The sequence below is a fragment of the Gambusia affinis genome, linkage group LG09 (genome assembly GCF_019740435.1).
Source record: "Gambusia affinis linkage group LG09, SWU_Gaff_1.0, whole genome shotgun sequence".
Lineage (NCBI taxonomy): Eukaryota > Metazoa > Chordata > Actinopteri > Cyprinodontiformes > Poeciliidae > Gambusia > Gambusia affinis.
The window spans coordinates 23,752,982-23,768,938 of NC_057876.1; the positions used below are offsets into that span (position 1 = coordinate 23,752,982).

Genomic DNA, 15,957 nt, shown 5'->3' on the forward strand with positions numbered 1-15,957 from the left:
CTGTGACAGGTTTTACGTGGACTCAGTCAGCTGATTGACTCATGTCCTTCTGAGTGTGGGAAACACGGTGACAGCCAAAGGACATCAACAGATGGGGTGACCTTTACCCACCATAGTTTTCAGGCCCTGGCTGCTTCAGACAGGCAGATGACGCGACCTTTAACTTAATTAAGAGTAAAGAAAACAAATAACAACAAGATGAAAGTAAAAAGAAACTATCCACAACTTTTTTTTGAGTAACTGATAAGCTCCCTCTTCTCTTGTGGGACGAAAATATATCCTTTTATTCCTTTCGTGACCATGGAAACTAGCGAATCTAACTGACACAACGCCCTCTGGCCCCGCCCACCGCACTCACAACCGACCAATAGCAAGCGAGAGTCGAAGTTCACGCTTTTGTATGCGTTCAGCCTCCTTAAAACCCCTTCAAGTCCCGGTTTGATTCTGCCATTTCAACTCCACCTGCAAACCCGACAGAGCGAGCAGCGGGACGGCGACTGGAAACACCCGAAGATGACTGATACGGCTATCTCCTTCGCTAAGGACTTCCTCGCCGGCGGCATCGCCGCTGCCATATCCAAAACAGCTGTAGCCCCCATTGAGAGAGTGAAACTTCTCCTCCAGGTAGGTGTTATTCCTATCTATGCAGAGACGCCTCAGCCTTTGATGCGGCATCATTAAAACAGCTGACTCTTAGATCCTGACCTGACGCAGTGATCAGTGCTGGTAAAGATTTGTTTTTAAAGCATGGATGCTGCAGCGTCAGCAGCAGAAAGTAGGCTATTAATAGTAAATCTCAGCAGCTCTGTCCGAGTTTAAGAATGAGCATATTCGAAGCAAACCAGACCAGTTATGTAATAGTCAGGCCTGAAAGCTGCAGCACTCCACAAGAGGAAACACAGTGTCCCTTAACGGGCTCATATGGTCACCTGCTGCGGCGTTTGAAAAAACATTTCTTCGTCTATGAAATGTGATCGTTTGGCTTAAAAACTTGCAAACAAGGTCATAGGAAGGATTGCACCACGGGTTTTCACTGTTGCATAGGGGCCTGGATGCAGCAGCAGGAGGAGGAGGAGGGAGGAAAAAGAGGGGGTGGGGTTATGAATTCTTGAATGGATGTGTAAAGAGTTGATCCAGCATGCATACAATAACAGATTAGTGTAAAATAATAATGTCATTTCCTGTTTTCCTTACAGGTGCAACATGCCAGCAAACAGATCACAGCCGACAAGCAGTACAAAGGCATCGTGGACTGCGTTGTCCGCATCCCCAAAGAGCAGGGCTTCCTTTCCTTCTGGAGAGGCAACTTGGCCAATGTCATCAGATACTTTCCCACACAAGCCCTCAACTTTGCTTTCAAGGACAAGTACAAGAAGATTTTCCTGGATGGCGTAGACAAGCGCACGCAGTTCTGGAGATACTTTGCAGGTAACCTGGCGTCCGGCGGCGCAGCAGGGGCTACGTCGCTCTGTTTTGTCTACCCACTCGACTTTGCCAGGACGCGTCTCGCCGCCGACGTGGGCAAAGCGGGGCAGGAACGTGAGTTCAAGGGCCTGGGTGACTGCTTGATGAAGATCTTCAAGTCTGATGGCCTCAAAGGTCTGTACCAGGGCTTCAACGTGTCAGTGCAGGGCATTATCATCTACAGAGCAGCCTACTTTGGTGTCTACGACACAGCAAAAGGTGAGTCTACAAACTCCCTCCCCCCAATGAGCTCCTGAACTTTAGGGAACTAGATTAACCTTTTGAACTGATGCATCTCTTTCAGGCATGCTGCCAGATCCCAAGAACACACACATTGTTGTTAGCTGGATGATCGCTCAGTCTGTAACCGCCGTCGCCGGTCTCGTGTCCTACCCCTTCGATACCGTCCGCCGTCGTATGATGATGCAGTCTGGACGCAAAGGAGGTAATAACTCCAACCTGATGCTTTTTTTATAGCTTAAAATTTCTGTTTGTGGTCATGATTGAGACCTTCTATTTTCTCCTCAGCTGATATTATGTACACCGGCACCCTGGACTGCTGGAGGAAGATCGCACGTGATGAAGGCAGCAAGGCCTTCTTCAAAGGAGCCTTGTCCAATGTGCTCAGAGGCATGGGCGGAGCCTTCGTGCTCGTCTTGTACGACGAGCTTAAGAAAGTCATCTAAGTTAACTGTGTCTCTCCACTGTTCATGTTGTTAAATTTATCTGTAACATATCTTGTACATTTGGAAGGACTTAAATACCTGAGCTATATATGTTTATAGGGGACCAACTAGTATTTTTTTACTAGTTGTACAAGGGGAATCTGTAATGCACTTGTTTTTTCTTTTTCTTTTTTTTTTTGGCCCATTCTTTTCCTCTTTTTTTTTTCCGCTTTGCCCCTCACAAGAATTTCATTCCCTGACTTCAAGAACTTTGCCAGAATATGAGAAATAAAGGCAACCTACTTCATGAACCTCCTACCTGGTTTCTAACTCTAATGTCATGCATGAATGGTTTCCAGGCTGGCAGTCCCTTGACAGAGCTGTAAGCTTAGAGCTGCAGGTTGTAGTTGGGGGTGAGCCAAAATCAGCTGAGAAAGTTGAGCTACTGACAAAATTTAAAGTCACACTTGCAGAAAGGTGATAGGCAGAGAGTTGGCTGTTTGAACGTGCTGCAGAGGAACTACTAGGATTACATGAAGGAGGGGTTGGATTACTACAACTTTCTAAATATACTTTGATCTCCTGCCGTGTTCTGTCTGCTTCAGACTGTTGTGACGGAGGACTTTGTGTCCTTGAGCCGATTGACAATTTACAAAAATGTCACAAGTTATTTACTGTTGCAGCCAAGATATCTGGTGTCTTTAGATCTTAGCGAGATGCTACAGCTAAATAAGCCTCTAAGGCTTAGGTCTGCAGCTCATACACAGGATTCCTCCTGACACATGATCTGTCCAGTATAAAGCGTTGCAGGATTTGACCTGGTAGTGGCATTTGCAGGAGAGGACGCGATGTACCGCAGGGTTGGTAGTATTTGCCCTTGTGCAGTCGGTGTAAATATGGGAGAGTTGTTTTACAAGTTTTAAATCTACTCGTGATTTGGTGTTGATACTTTGATTCATTAAGTCATTTTGAGATGAATAATTAAGAAGTTCCAGTTATTAAAACTTGGATAAATTTCAATTGCCCAGATTTTACATTGATGTCACTGAGGTTAAGGTCTTTTCCTCTTGTTGAAATAATTAGATCCAGAATCATTTTGAGTTTAATTATGACTCTAAATGTGTCCTTTTCTCTTTCTTTAACCTTGTGAATGGTTCTCTAACCACACCAGTTAAGGATTTTAAATCTGACAAGACACAAGGAGGAGAGAGACTCCTTTAGCAAATACTAAATGGATTTTCTCAGCTGGACTCTAGTCTAATCTCCTCTGCAGTAGTATGAACTTGACCTCTGACCCAGTGAAGCAGATTTCTTGTTCAACAGGGATCAATGCCTTTCATATCCCTGAGAAACACACCAACCTCATGCTGCATCTATTGACTGCAGGAATTTAATGCATTTTATGACCAAATTTAGAAAACAGTTTCATTTATCTTTTAAAACATTTACATAACATAGCGATCTGCAGACAAACCTCTACATTTTGATTTGTTTTGGCAGTTGAAATATCTGAATACAGATATTTACATACATTGTAGAAAGACTTTTTTTTTTTCCATTGCCATATGTTTTAACCAGAATAAGCTGTTCCTCATTTAGCCCAGTTATTTCTATTTTCTAAATACCAGAATAATGAGAGAATTTTTCAAATTCAGAAATTTGCATACATCCAAGACTTCCATGTCTTGGAAAGCCCAGATAATGACATCAAGATCTTGTAAGCAGCTGATTTCTCCACATCCAAGTTAAACTGAAACATGTTTCACTTTTTTTTTTTTTTTTAAGAAAAAAACTGTGCAGTTTTGGTTTTATTAATTTTTATTTTAACAGATTGTGAAACCCTTTAAAAAAAATAAACAAATAAAATAAAAATGGTCACAGAACTCCCAGGAAATGAAGGAAACCAAGATGGATAGAGGGAACCGGGATGGATGGATAAATGGAAAGAACCAGGACTGATTCAGATGTAGTTTATCCAAAAACAAAACAGAAGCAGAACAGTTAAATCCTCATTTTCTTCTCTCAGATCTGCCCATTAGGAGAAACTCGCTGCATCTCCTCTCTTCCAGCCTCCATCGGCTCAGTATGACGTAGCGACTCAACCTGAACAGTTGAGGCCGTCGTTAGGCTGTTTGAACTCAAATCTCCCACAGCAGCGGCGCTACAGATGAGCAAGTTGCAGCAACGTGACGCAACCCATTTGGCTCATTACTGACGGTACCAGAGTCTGATTGGATTAAGCTGCTGCGGGACACAGGATGAAACTCTCCTTTTACTCAGACATAAATCAAAAAGAGAAACAGAAACATCGAGAGCTGAGTAAATTAAAGGGTATTTAAACCCAGCGATAAGCCCATCACAATAAAATAAATCAATTAATCACATAAAATTAAAACAAGTTCAATAATTTCCATTTGCATGATTTGGTTTTTCTCTTTCTACCAAAAACTATATTTAGTCTTCAGTCTGGTGCTTTGGTCTCAACAAGCCCCATTTTTTGAAGGACAACTTTATTTACAGAGACTCAATTCATTTCATTTTCTACTTGTTTTGTTTATTTTGTATATTCAAAATGTCTTCCAGTTCCAGTATTAAAATATTCATTAGAATTTAAAGACTGTTGATCTTTGAGAATGTGTTCTTCCATTACTATGCTATTGCCATTATATTTGTTGAATATTAAAACAATATTATCACAATAACTTCTGTGACAATTTATGTTGAAGACTGTCACCAAGTTTGGCTGGATAATAAATTGTCCCAGAAGGTATTGAAATAAATGATAATGTTTTAATACCATTTTCAACAATATAATGGCTGTAGCATAATGCAATAACATTCTCAAACTTTAAATTCTAATGAACATTTAACACTGGAACTGAAAGCAGTTTAAAATATTCAAAATAAACTAAAAAAAAAAAACAATTTTATTTGCAAAGTACCAGACTGAATACTTTAATAAAAAAAACAGAGAAACAATAAATCATGCAAATTGAAATTGAGGACATGAAGGCGACAACAGAACAACCTGCAGGTTGCAGGTCAAACCCCGTAATGCCTCAGAATGAAATCACTTTTCAGAGACGAGTAAATATAATTTAAATAGCAACAAAATACCTGCAGCTTTTTTAAGGAAGATCGCTAATAAAGTTTCAAGTCAAAATGGAAAACACTCAGGAAGCGTCACATGGGAACACTTCCAGGGTTTCCTCCAGAAAACCTGCTGACCCCGATGGAAGAGCTGCTGGAGTCGTCCATCAGGCTGATAAATCACTTGGGGAAACCCTCACTTCTGTCTGTAGCTCTAGTTGTAAGTGGGAACACAGTCTATTTTTCTATCTCTAAGGAATACTCTTTACATTTCTAATCAGTCTCTGGGCTGCTCTTGGTCCGATCCCTCACCTAGGACCTGTTTGCCCCAGCAGACCTGACCCAACTAGAGGCATGAAGCCTCTGACAGCTCCTAGGATCACTGGGACACTCAAACCCCTCCACCACGATAAGGTGGCAGCCCACGGAGGGGAAAAAACAAAGACAGAAACAGTTCCATTCTCTGACCTGAACTGATCTGGAGAGAGGCCAGAACGTGGCGCTCTCGTGTTTCTAACTAAATGTGAAGTTTAGTTAGAAACACAAACTTTCCTAACTAAAAAGTTTAGTTAGAAGCTAAAGTTTCCGTTTTCTCCGTTATTTTTCTCTCTGTAGAAGCTACACCTGGTCTAGGGTTCTGATTGGCTGTGGTTTCTTCCTGGAGGAGGGCATTGGCTGACATGAGTTCATGAACATGGAAAGTTCTCCTGATCAGTTGACCTGTCCTTGTGTCTCTGCTGTGTCGTCTCTTTGCTCCAGTTGGTCATGGCAGATGGCTGTTGGTACTGAGCCCAGTTCTGGTTCTGCAGGAGGTTTCTTCCTGGTAGAAGGGAGTTCTTCTTCTCCACTGTCACTACATACATGATCTGTATGAAGGAGCTGTAAAGTCAACGGCTCTACACAAGCGATTTGCTGTCGCCCCCTGCTGTTCAGGAGGAGTAAATACCGTAAGTAATGACTCCATACAGTCTACTGGGTTTCCTTTGGTGAAAACTTTTTAAACAAATTTAATAAACCAAACCTAATGCATTGATAACTTGGACCAATAGTAATCTATGACTGAATTGAAACAACGTTTTGAAAAATGCCTTGAGAACAACATTGTTGTGAACTAACATCATAAGTTTTGAAAGTTTTTGCCATCTACTTTTGGGGTTTTGAATGTTTTTGATGCCTACTTTTGCGTTCTTGATGCCTACTTTTGGGTTTTTGAATGTTTTGATACCTACTTTTGAGGTTTTGGACTTTTTTGTATTGGTTGTTGGGGTTTTTGTTTGCTTTTTTGTATTGTTGGTTGAACTCATTTGTTAGTTTGAAAAGTAAATTTTATACATTGCCAATTCACAACAAATGTCGTCTCAAAGCAGTTTGAAATAATTTTAGTTCAATCCCATGTTTTCCAATTGCTATTAGTTAACAGTATAATAAGCTCAGTTCATAAAATAGTTTAAAAGTTTGTACCAACGAAACCCAGTAGATCGTATGGAGTCATTACTTACAGCATTCACTCCTCATGACCAACAGGGGGCGACAGCAAATCGCTTGTGTGGAGTCGTTCACTTTACAGCAATCCCTCACACAGAGCATGCATGTAGTGACAGTGGAGAAGAAGAACTTCCCCGTAGCAGGAAGAAACCTCGGAGAAAAATAACGGAGAAGACAAAAACAGTTGAAAAAACTAAAATAAACACAGAAAATGACAAACAGCAGCATAAATGACAGATCACAATAAACCAGTCTAAGAAAAAAAAAAAACACATAAAATTATGAAGTTGCTAAACAAAATTGTCCATAAAAAAAAAGCAATGTCTAGTTGGGGCCAAAGTACCAAGCTGAAGACTCATCGAGTTTTTGGTAAAAACTGAGGTTGATTTGATAAATGTTTCAAGTTCAGTCCTTTTCCTCTGTTGGCCAATGTGGGGCGGTGAAGTGCAAAATCCAAGACAAAAACAAGATGATCCAGGAGGATTCCTGAAGGACAACAGGACAGGTGCAGGTTTAAGGTCAAACCCTTTAACAACTCAGAATGAAATTGTAACTATTCAAAAACATACATAACCATCACTGAAATACCTGCAGCATTTCTTGAAAAAGACTGCTGAACCCAATGGTAAGGTCACTAAGATCATTCATCAGTCGGAGTGATGAGGGCCTTTTCCATTGTCATTGGGGCGATGATCCAGGAGGATTTCTGAAGGACAACAACAGGATGGTGCAGGTTTAACACCTTAACAAATCAGAATAAAATGATCACTATTCAAAAACATACGTAATCATCATTTAAACAACACCAAAATACCTGCAACATTTCCTGAGGAAGACTGCTCCTATGGTAGGGTCACATCCACCGTCTTTTCCACCGTCGTCAGGGCGATGAGGGCTTTTCTGTTGGTCGATGGGGGTCCTATGAATGCTGAAATCCAGGACAAAAACAAGATGATCCACGAGGATTCCTGAAGGAGGACAGGAAGACAACAGGATGGGTGCAGGTTTAAGGTCAAATCCTATAACAACTCTGAATAAAATTATCACTATTCAAAAACATATGTAACCATCATTTAAACAACAACAAAATACCTGCAGCATTTCTTGAGAAAGACTGCTCCTATAGTAGGGTCACTAAAGTCATCCATCAGCGAGGGAGGCACTGAGTCTTTTCCACCGTCGTCAGGGCGATGACGGCCTTTTCTGGCGGTCGATGAGGGTCCAATGAAGGGCGAAATCCAGGATGAAAACTAGATGATCCACAAGGATTCCTGAAGGAAGACAACAGGATGGGTGCAGGTTTAAAGTCAAACCCTTTAACAACTCTGAATGAAACTGTCACTTTACAGAAACTCAAAATACCTTTAAGAGCAAAATACCTGCAGCATTTCTTGAGGAAGACTTCTGAGCCCCGATAGTAGGGTCACTAAGGTCATCCATCAGCCTGGGGGCAATGAGGGCCTTTTACATTGTCTTTGGGGCGATAATCCAGGAGGTCTACTGAAGGACAACAGGACAGGTGCAGGTTTAAGGTCAAACCCTTTAACTCAGAATGAAATTGTAAGTATTCAAAAACATCTGAAACATCACTGAAAGAACAGCAAAATACCTGCAAGATTTCTTAAGAAAGACTGGTGAACCCGATGGTAGGGTCACTAAGGTCATCCATCAACAGGGGGCGATGAAGGCCTTTTCCATCGTCATTGGGGTGATGATCCAGGAGGATTTCTGAAGGACAACAGGATGGGTGCAGGTTTAATCCTTTAACAAATCAGAATAAAATGATCACTATTCAAAAACATCCGTAATCATCATTTAAACAACACCAAAATACCTGCAACATTTCCTGAGGAAGACTGCTCCTATGGTAGGGTCACATCCACCGTCTTTTCCACCGTCGTCGGGGCGATGAGGGCTTTTCCGTTGGTCGATGGGGATCCTATGAATGCTGAAATCCAGGACAAAAACAAGATGATCCACGAGGATTCCTGAAGGAGGACAGGAAGACAACAGGATGGGTGCAGGTTTAAGGTCAAATCCTATAACAACTCTGAATAAAATTGTCACTTTACAGAAACTCAAAATACCTTTAACAGCAAAACACCTGCATCATTTCTTGAGGAAGACTTCTGAGCCCTGATGGTAGTGTCACTGATGTCATCCATCAGTGGTGGGGTCGATGGAGGCCTTTTCTGTCAGTCTTTGTCAGGAGCAGTCAGGGAGTGGGTGGGTCATTTAAAGGACTTGTCGGATTTTGTAGTCATTGTGTTGTCATCGTCTTAGTAACCTTTATATGGATTCCATACACATTTCAACAAAGAATCTAAGACTGGTTGGTTAACTATCAGACCTTTACCCTTCACCCGTCAGTTAGGTTCGTTTCACACAAACCTCACCGAAGGGCTAACTAACCCTTTACCCGTCAGTTGGGTTTGTTTTCACACAAACCCCACTGAATGGTAATCCAAACCCGTCAGTTAGGTCCGTTTTCACATAAACCTCACGAAGGGCTAACTAACCCTTTACCCTTCAGTTGAGTTCGTTTTCACTCAAACCCCACCGAAGGATAATCCAAACCCGTCAGTTAGGTTCGTTTTCACACAAACCTCACCGAAGGGCTAACTAACCCTTTACCCGTCAGTTGGGTTTGTTTTCACACAAACCCCACTGAATGGTAATCCAAACCCGTCAGTTAGGTTCGTTTTCACACAAACCTCACGAAGGGCTAACTAACCCTTTACCCGTCAGTTGGGTTTGTTTTCACACAAACCCCACTGAATGGTAATCCAAACCCGTCAGTTAGGTTCGTTTTCACACAAACCTCACGAAGGGCTAACTAACCCTTTACCCGTCGGTCGGGTTCGTTTTCACTCAAACCCCACCGAAGGATAATCCAAACCCGTCAGTTTGGTTCGTTTTCACACAAACCCCACCGAAGGGCTAACTAACCCTTTACCCGTCGGTCGGGTTCGTTTTCACTCAAACCCCACCGAAGGGCTAACTAACCCTTTACTCGTCGGTCGGGTTCATTTTCACTCAAACCCCACCGAAGGGCGACCCAAACCTTTTACCCGTCGGTCGGGTTGGTTTTCACTCAAACCCCACCGAAGGGTGACCCAAACCCTTTACCATTAACCGGATAAAGGGTTTGTTAAAACCTTTGGTCGATCCAAGGGTAACTTTAACCTTTTACCCGTCATTCGGGTTTATTTTCATTCAAACCCCACCGAAGGGAGACCCTTCACCCTTCACTCGGGGAAAGGATTTGGTTTTGTTAAAACCGACCATAGAGTATCCCTTACCCTCTGTTTTCCCTCAGTCGGGTTCATTTTCACACAAACTTGACTGAAAGGAAACCCAAGCCATTTACTCTTCAGTCTGGCTCGCTTCCACACCTTTTGTCTTTGGTACAGACAATCAGAACGCTATCTTTTAAATGGCCTGCTGTGTTTTTCTTGCGTGGAATGGATTGACCCCTTCGATGTACTCTTTTGTTACCAATTTCCCTGAACTCATCCGATGACTTCATAGCCTTGAGGAGTGGCTGCCGTTGGATTCACATTCCAGTGCATCTTGATTATCCGCATTTCCTGCCCGTCTGAGGCCATCTGGCATCTTCAGATTCTCCATCTTGACAAAAACTGTTGTTCGGATTCCATATCATTCCATTCCATATTCCATGTGGTGTTGATAAGGCCTTGAATTCTCAACCATGAGCTCAAAACTATTAAAACTATCACCATAGTCATACTGAGGATGCACATGGTGACAGTGGAGAAAAAAAAGACTTCCCTTTAAGAGGAAGACTTTCCCAAAGAAAAAAAAACTGCAGTTATCAAACATTGGTTAAAAGCTAAGTAAGCTGAAGCAATAACTCATATTGAGGATTCATCTGGTGACAGTGGAGAAGAAATACTTCCCTTTAACAGGAAGACTCCCCCAAAAATAAAGACTTTCCTTTAACAGAAAGACTTTCCAAAAGAAGGCAACAGTGCACCAATTTTCAATTTGTTAAGTTATACAAGTAAGCTAAGGCAATGCCTCACAAACAACATGCATGTAGTGACAGTAAAAAGGAACAAAACTTCCCTTTAACAGGAAGACTTTCCAAAAAATTAAAACCGGTTATCAAAAGTTAAGAAAAGAAAAGCAATGCCTCTTGTTGAGGATGCATGTGGTGACAGAGGAGAGGAAAAAAACCTCCCTTTAAAAGGAAAATGTTCCTAAAAAGGTCAACACTGCAACAATTATTGAAATTAGCTAAAAGTTAAGCTAAACCAATGAGTTACTGAGGATGCATCCAGTGACAGTGGAGAGAAAAGACTTCCCTTTAACAGGAAGACTTTCCAAAGAAAGGTTAACGCTGCACCAATTATTTAAATTCGTCAGAAGCTAAGCAATGACTCATACTTAGGATCCCATCTGGTGACAGTGGAGAGGAAAATACTTCCCTTTAACAAGAAGACTTTCCACAAAGAAAAGCTTCCCTTTAACAGAAAGACTTTCCAAATGAAGGTAACAGTGCACCAATTTAAATTTGTTAACTTATACAAGTTAGCTAAGGCAATGCCTCACAATGAACATGCATGTAGCGACAGTAGAAAGGAAAAAAAAACTTCCCTTTAACAGGAAGACTTTCCAAAAAATAAAAACCGGTTATCAAACATTGGTTAAAATTGCCTCATGTTGAGGCTCGATGTGGCAGCAGTGTAGAGGAAAGACTTCCTTTTAACAGGAAGACTTTTCCCCAAAAACACTGCAGTTATCAAATACTGGTTAAAAGATAAGTAAGCTTAAGCAATAACTCATATTGAGTATTCATATGATGACAGTGGAGAGGAAAAATGTCCCTTTAACAGGAAGACTTTCCAGAAATAGTTAACACTGCACCAATTTGAATTTGTTAAGTTATACAAGTAAGCTAAGGCAATGCCTCACAATGAACATGCATGAAGTGACAGTAAAAAGGAACAAAACTTCCCTTTAACAGGAAGACTTTCCAAAAAATAAAAACCAATTATCAAACATTGGTTGAGGATGCATGTGCTGACAGTGGAGAGGAAAAATACTTCCCTTTAACAGGAAGACTTTCCAAATAAAAGGCCAACACTGCACCAATTATTTAAATTGGTTAGCAGTCAAGAAAGCTAGATCAATGCCTCATATTGAGCATGCATGTAGTGACAGTGGAGAGGATAAACTTCCCTTTAACAGGAAAAACCCTCCAGCAGAACCAGAAGTCGGCTCTGTATGAAAGGCATCTGTCACTACCCCCGGGGGATTTGAAAGGACAGAATAAAGAGAGAGACAGAAAAAGAGCTGCTTTTCTATAGGAGAAAATAGAGTTAGTTCCAGTCCTTTGGTGGCTTTATCTATGAGAAAAAAAGCAGTTATTTGCACCAAAAGGTCCACCAGTAGCTTACTCTAAGAGAAAAAGTGGGTTAAAAACAGACTTAAAAACCATTGAAGGGCAGGTCCCATTCTATCCTCTCTTCAGCTGAAAACCTGTAAGAGATGGTGGATTACAGTGTGAACATTACCTCTGACTTCTGGCCTCCAGGAGATCTCTCCGTTGTCCGTCATCCAGAAGAAATGAAATCGTATGATGAAATCGCATAATGAAATCGCATAATGAAATCGCACGAGGCCACGCGTTGTTTCGGCGCAAAAATCGGTTTTTAACGATTATATTGTTGGACGTAAATGAAATTTGACTTATGGTGTTATTAGAGTATGGACCCTGTCTTTGAAATATTTAGATTAAATATCAAATATTAAGTAGGTACAAAAAATAAAAAAAATGTATGTATGTAGAAATGTAAAACCTTATTTTCATTCCATTCTACATATAAACCTCCATAGGTCACAAGACCACAGCAACTGCTTCAAACACTAAAAAACCCAAAGGCAGAAGGATTTAAAACAGCAGAATCCTTCTCAGCTCATCGACTCTCAGCAGAGAATCAAACCAAGAGGCCTAGCTTTGGCCTTCAACAAACATTAGCATCAGCAGCGTAGCAAAACCCGCAACAGCTCCTACCCTGAGATGTCTTCTGGACCCGCCATTGGAACAGTTCTTTGACTTAACCAACCTTTGATGGGTTGGGCGGGGTCCGCCAGGCACCTTGTAGCGATTCCTCAGCTTGACGGAAGCGATCCTCAACTTCAATGAAGGGAATCCTCAACTTCATTGAAGGGAATCCTCAACTTGATTGAAGTAAATCCATAGCCGATCAACTCCTAGTGATCCTCAGCTTGATTGAAGTAAATCCATAGCCGATCAACTCCTAGTGATCCTCAGCTTGATTGAAGTGAATCCATAATCAATCAACTGCTCGCTCAAGACGCCATTATTTCTCCTCAAATGTTTCAGGGACGCCACCAGCCGAACAAACCACCACTGAGAGGCCATGGTCGGTCTCTTGTTTGCTGCTCTGTTAAGACACAAAAATTGCTTCAATGTCATTGGGAAAAGAAACTAACAACTTACAATAAGGTTTCCCAAAAATAACTTACCGAATAACAAACGCAGCGATTTCAATTATGGCTCTCCCGCGGCTTACTCGTCATCTCTGCGGCCTACTCGTAGGTCAAGTACAAGGAGCCAAACTAGGCTTCGATCAACACTGACACGATTTCAGTTGTATCCGTCAAAGTTTTCAGTCATTAGGCTGGGCGCCGTCCACTCGTATTCCATGTCTTGTGAGATCAGGGAATGTCATTTTTAATCCGAGTTCCAAAGTTCATGAATAACAGACGCCAGTTTCGTGTGTCCGTGCGGTCAGGTTCAACCGCGCCCATTTTAAAAAAACCCTTACGTCGAACCTGCGTTATATTTATTAGCCAGCATGGCGCATGCGCCTTGCTCTTTAATGACAAAAATGGCGCCGTTTGGCACGGTTGCCAGATTTGACATTTTCCAGTTAAACCCCTAAAACCCGCCCAAGTGTAATAAGTTTTATTAGCAACTTCTAATAAAACTAATGGTAATAGCACTATATATTTGATCCGTAGTCTATGCCTAATACAATTTTAGAATAATTTAGAGAAACCTTTTTCTAACAAACCAGTTTATCTCCAATACAATTTTAGAAAAATTTAGAGAAACTGCAACATTTTATATTTACATTTTAGGACTGATTCTTTTTTTTTTTTTTTTCAAAATCTAAATTTTTCTAAGAACAAGCCATTTCATCTCCAATACAATTTTGGAAAAAATTTGAGAAACAGTAAAAATGCATTTGTTTATAGAACTATACCACTAATATAGTTTTAGGGATAAACTTGCTTTTTCTTAGAAAAAGTAATATTTTCAAAGCTTAATCCTAAACTACTGCTTCAGTATGTCCTGACTCTTATGGAGAGTGAAAAGTCCCAAATCACAATGAGTAACTTATGTAAAAATTCTTTAAAAGTGTCATTAATTTATTAAAACTCTTCATTCTCCAGAGATTCTGGAGAATCTAGGTCTTTTGATTCATCTTTAAATAATATGTTTATAAATTGCTCATTTAAAAAAGCACAATAAAGTTTTGTAATATACATCTATCTTTAATTTTAATTAATTTATACAAATATAAGTCAACAAATCTGAATTAAATGTTTGACTTGGATTTAATTTAAATGTAAATCATGAACTTCTTATTTTCTTGTTTCTGTTTTGATGTTTGTGAACTAACTGAACTTTATTTTTTGGTCAGAATCAAGATCTCTGCAGAGATTATTATCAACTTCAGCGGTGATCTCTTCAGAAAGCGAGATGCTTGGCCTTCAGCGAAATCACCAGTCAGGTCCAGTTTCCTGTCAGAAAATTCCATTTATTATTTTTCAAGCCCCTTACCTAACTATGAACATTTACTTAAAAGAAAGTTGTGAAATTACAAAATAAAAACAGAATCTTCTTCCACTTTTCAAATTTCTCTGATGTGTGTGTTTGTTTTTTTTTTTTAAAAAAAACATTATCTTAAAATAGCACCAAAGCTGAACAGATGATGTGCAGTGGTTGCATGTAACAACAGTGATCAGTTTGTGTATTAACATGCAAGACATTAGCTCGGTGTGGCTATAGCCCTAAGAACCTTCTGTCAGCTGGACTGTTACATAATGTCAGCTGTTAGCCTGAATTATGTCACAACATCATGGCAGCACAGTGCTTCCCTTACATGGAGGGGGGGAAAAATCACAGCAGTTTGTCAGTCTATTCAACAATAGTGAGCTAAGCAAGAAAAGAGCTTATTTATTACAGTTTTATACAATCAAAAACCACAATTAGTGTTATAATGTTGCCCAGTTTTTTATTTTGTAGATTATATTTCAAGCACATATTATTTTATTCCAACTAGTCACATATTTCTTACTACACAGTCCATAAATTGTCTCTGTGTAACTGATGTCACATATTTTCTACATTATACTAAAACAATAACTATGGTTGGGTTTAATTCTCTTTCATGTTCTCTTAATAAAGAATAAGACAGTTCAGGTCGCCCTCTTGAGGATATAGATAATCTCTGCATTCCTTTCAGAGTCTGTAAACTGTCATGTAGCAGAAATATGTTTTTTGATTAATGGTTCAAGACAAGTTTCAGATAAAGTGTGAAGATATCTGAAATAAAAGCTCCTGTTCCATCAGTTTTCTGCAGGTCAATGTGTAAATTTAAACATCAAAAGCCAAATAACAAAGTCATAAGTTCTTTTAAAACTCAAATTTCACAGAAGAAGAGCTCATTCCCTTCGAGCTGATCTTATTTATTTTGCACACGATATTGAATGTTTTTGTTTGATCATTTGTTTTGTTTGTTTTTTTGTTTGGATAATAAATTAATGAACACAAAAAAATCTGAAGAGCCTCTTTCGAGCCGAAAAAGACGAATCTTTTCTTTGAGCCGAGTCAAAAGAGCCGGTTCTCTAGAAAGAGCCAGAAATCCCACGCTGCCGTAAGCCCCTCCCACTTCCCCGAGCTCTGACAGGTGGTCAGTTCCACAGCAACCTGATGCAGAAACCTCACCTGCACACAGAGACCCCACCTGCAGAAATAAAAATGGAAAAAGATCTTAGAGTTTTAAATTCCAAGACCAAACAATTTCTAAAATAAAAACTAATACGTGAAGACTGATTTATACTGACCTACAAACCTGTTGAGAATTAGCTTCCTCTGATCAGCATTTTCATGTTTTTCTTGTTTACCGTCGCAAAAATCCAACGTAGGTGTGTTGTGTGTGTGTGTGTGTGTGTGTGTGTGTGTGTGTGTGTG

General features: G+C 40.3%; 1 protein-coding gene and 1 long non-coding RNA gene across 3 annotated transcripts; one reads left to right on the plus strand and one right to left on the minus strand.

Moving 5' to 3' along the window:
• Nucleotides 1-390: 390 nt before the first annotated feature.
• On the plus strand, nt 391-2,440 carry LOC122837180 (ADP/ATP translocase 2). Its single transcript, XM_044127350.1, has 4 exons — nt 391-624; nt 1,197-1,683; nt 1,769-1,909; nt 1,993-2,440. The coding sequence occupies exons 1-4, from the start codon at nt 514-516 to the stop codon at nt 2,148-2,150; spliced, it is 897 nt and encodes a 298-aa protein (XP_043983285.1). The 5' UTR covers nt 391-513; the 3' UTR covers nt 2,151-2,440.
• A 4,352-nt stretch (nt 2,441-6,792) lies between these two features.
• LOC122837181 lies at nt 6,793-9,047 on the minus strand. 2 transcript variants are annotated; one of them, XR_006371720.1, is made up of 8 exons: nt 8,792-9,047; nt 8,539-8,692; nt 8,314-8,432; nt 8,084-8,204; nt 7,797-7,975; nt 7,519-7,672; nt 7,293-7,410; nt 6,793-7,190 (listed from the first exon to the last, which is right to left on the minus strand). It is a non-coding gene; the product is annotated as an uncharacterized LOC122837181 (long non-coding RNA). The 2 variants fall into 2 exon arrangements; XR_006371721.1 differs by having other exon boundaries at nt 8,314-8,465.
• Nucleotides 9,048-15,957: the final 6,910 nt, after the last annotated feature.

Coding starts and splice junctions, on each gene's coding strand:
- LOC122837180 (XM_044127350.1), top strand. CDS start 514: ATGACTGATACGGCTATCTCCTTCGCTAAGGACTTCCTCGCCGGCGGC. Junction 625..1,196: donor GAGTGAAACTTCTCCTCCAG/GTAGGTGTTATT, acceptor TTTTCCTTACAG/GTGCAACATGCCAGCAAACA. Junction 1,684..1,768: donor TGTCTACGACACAGCAAAAG/GTGAGTCTACAA, acceptor CATCTCTTTCAG/GCATGCTGCCAGATCCCAAG.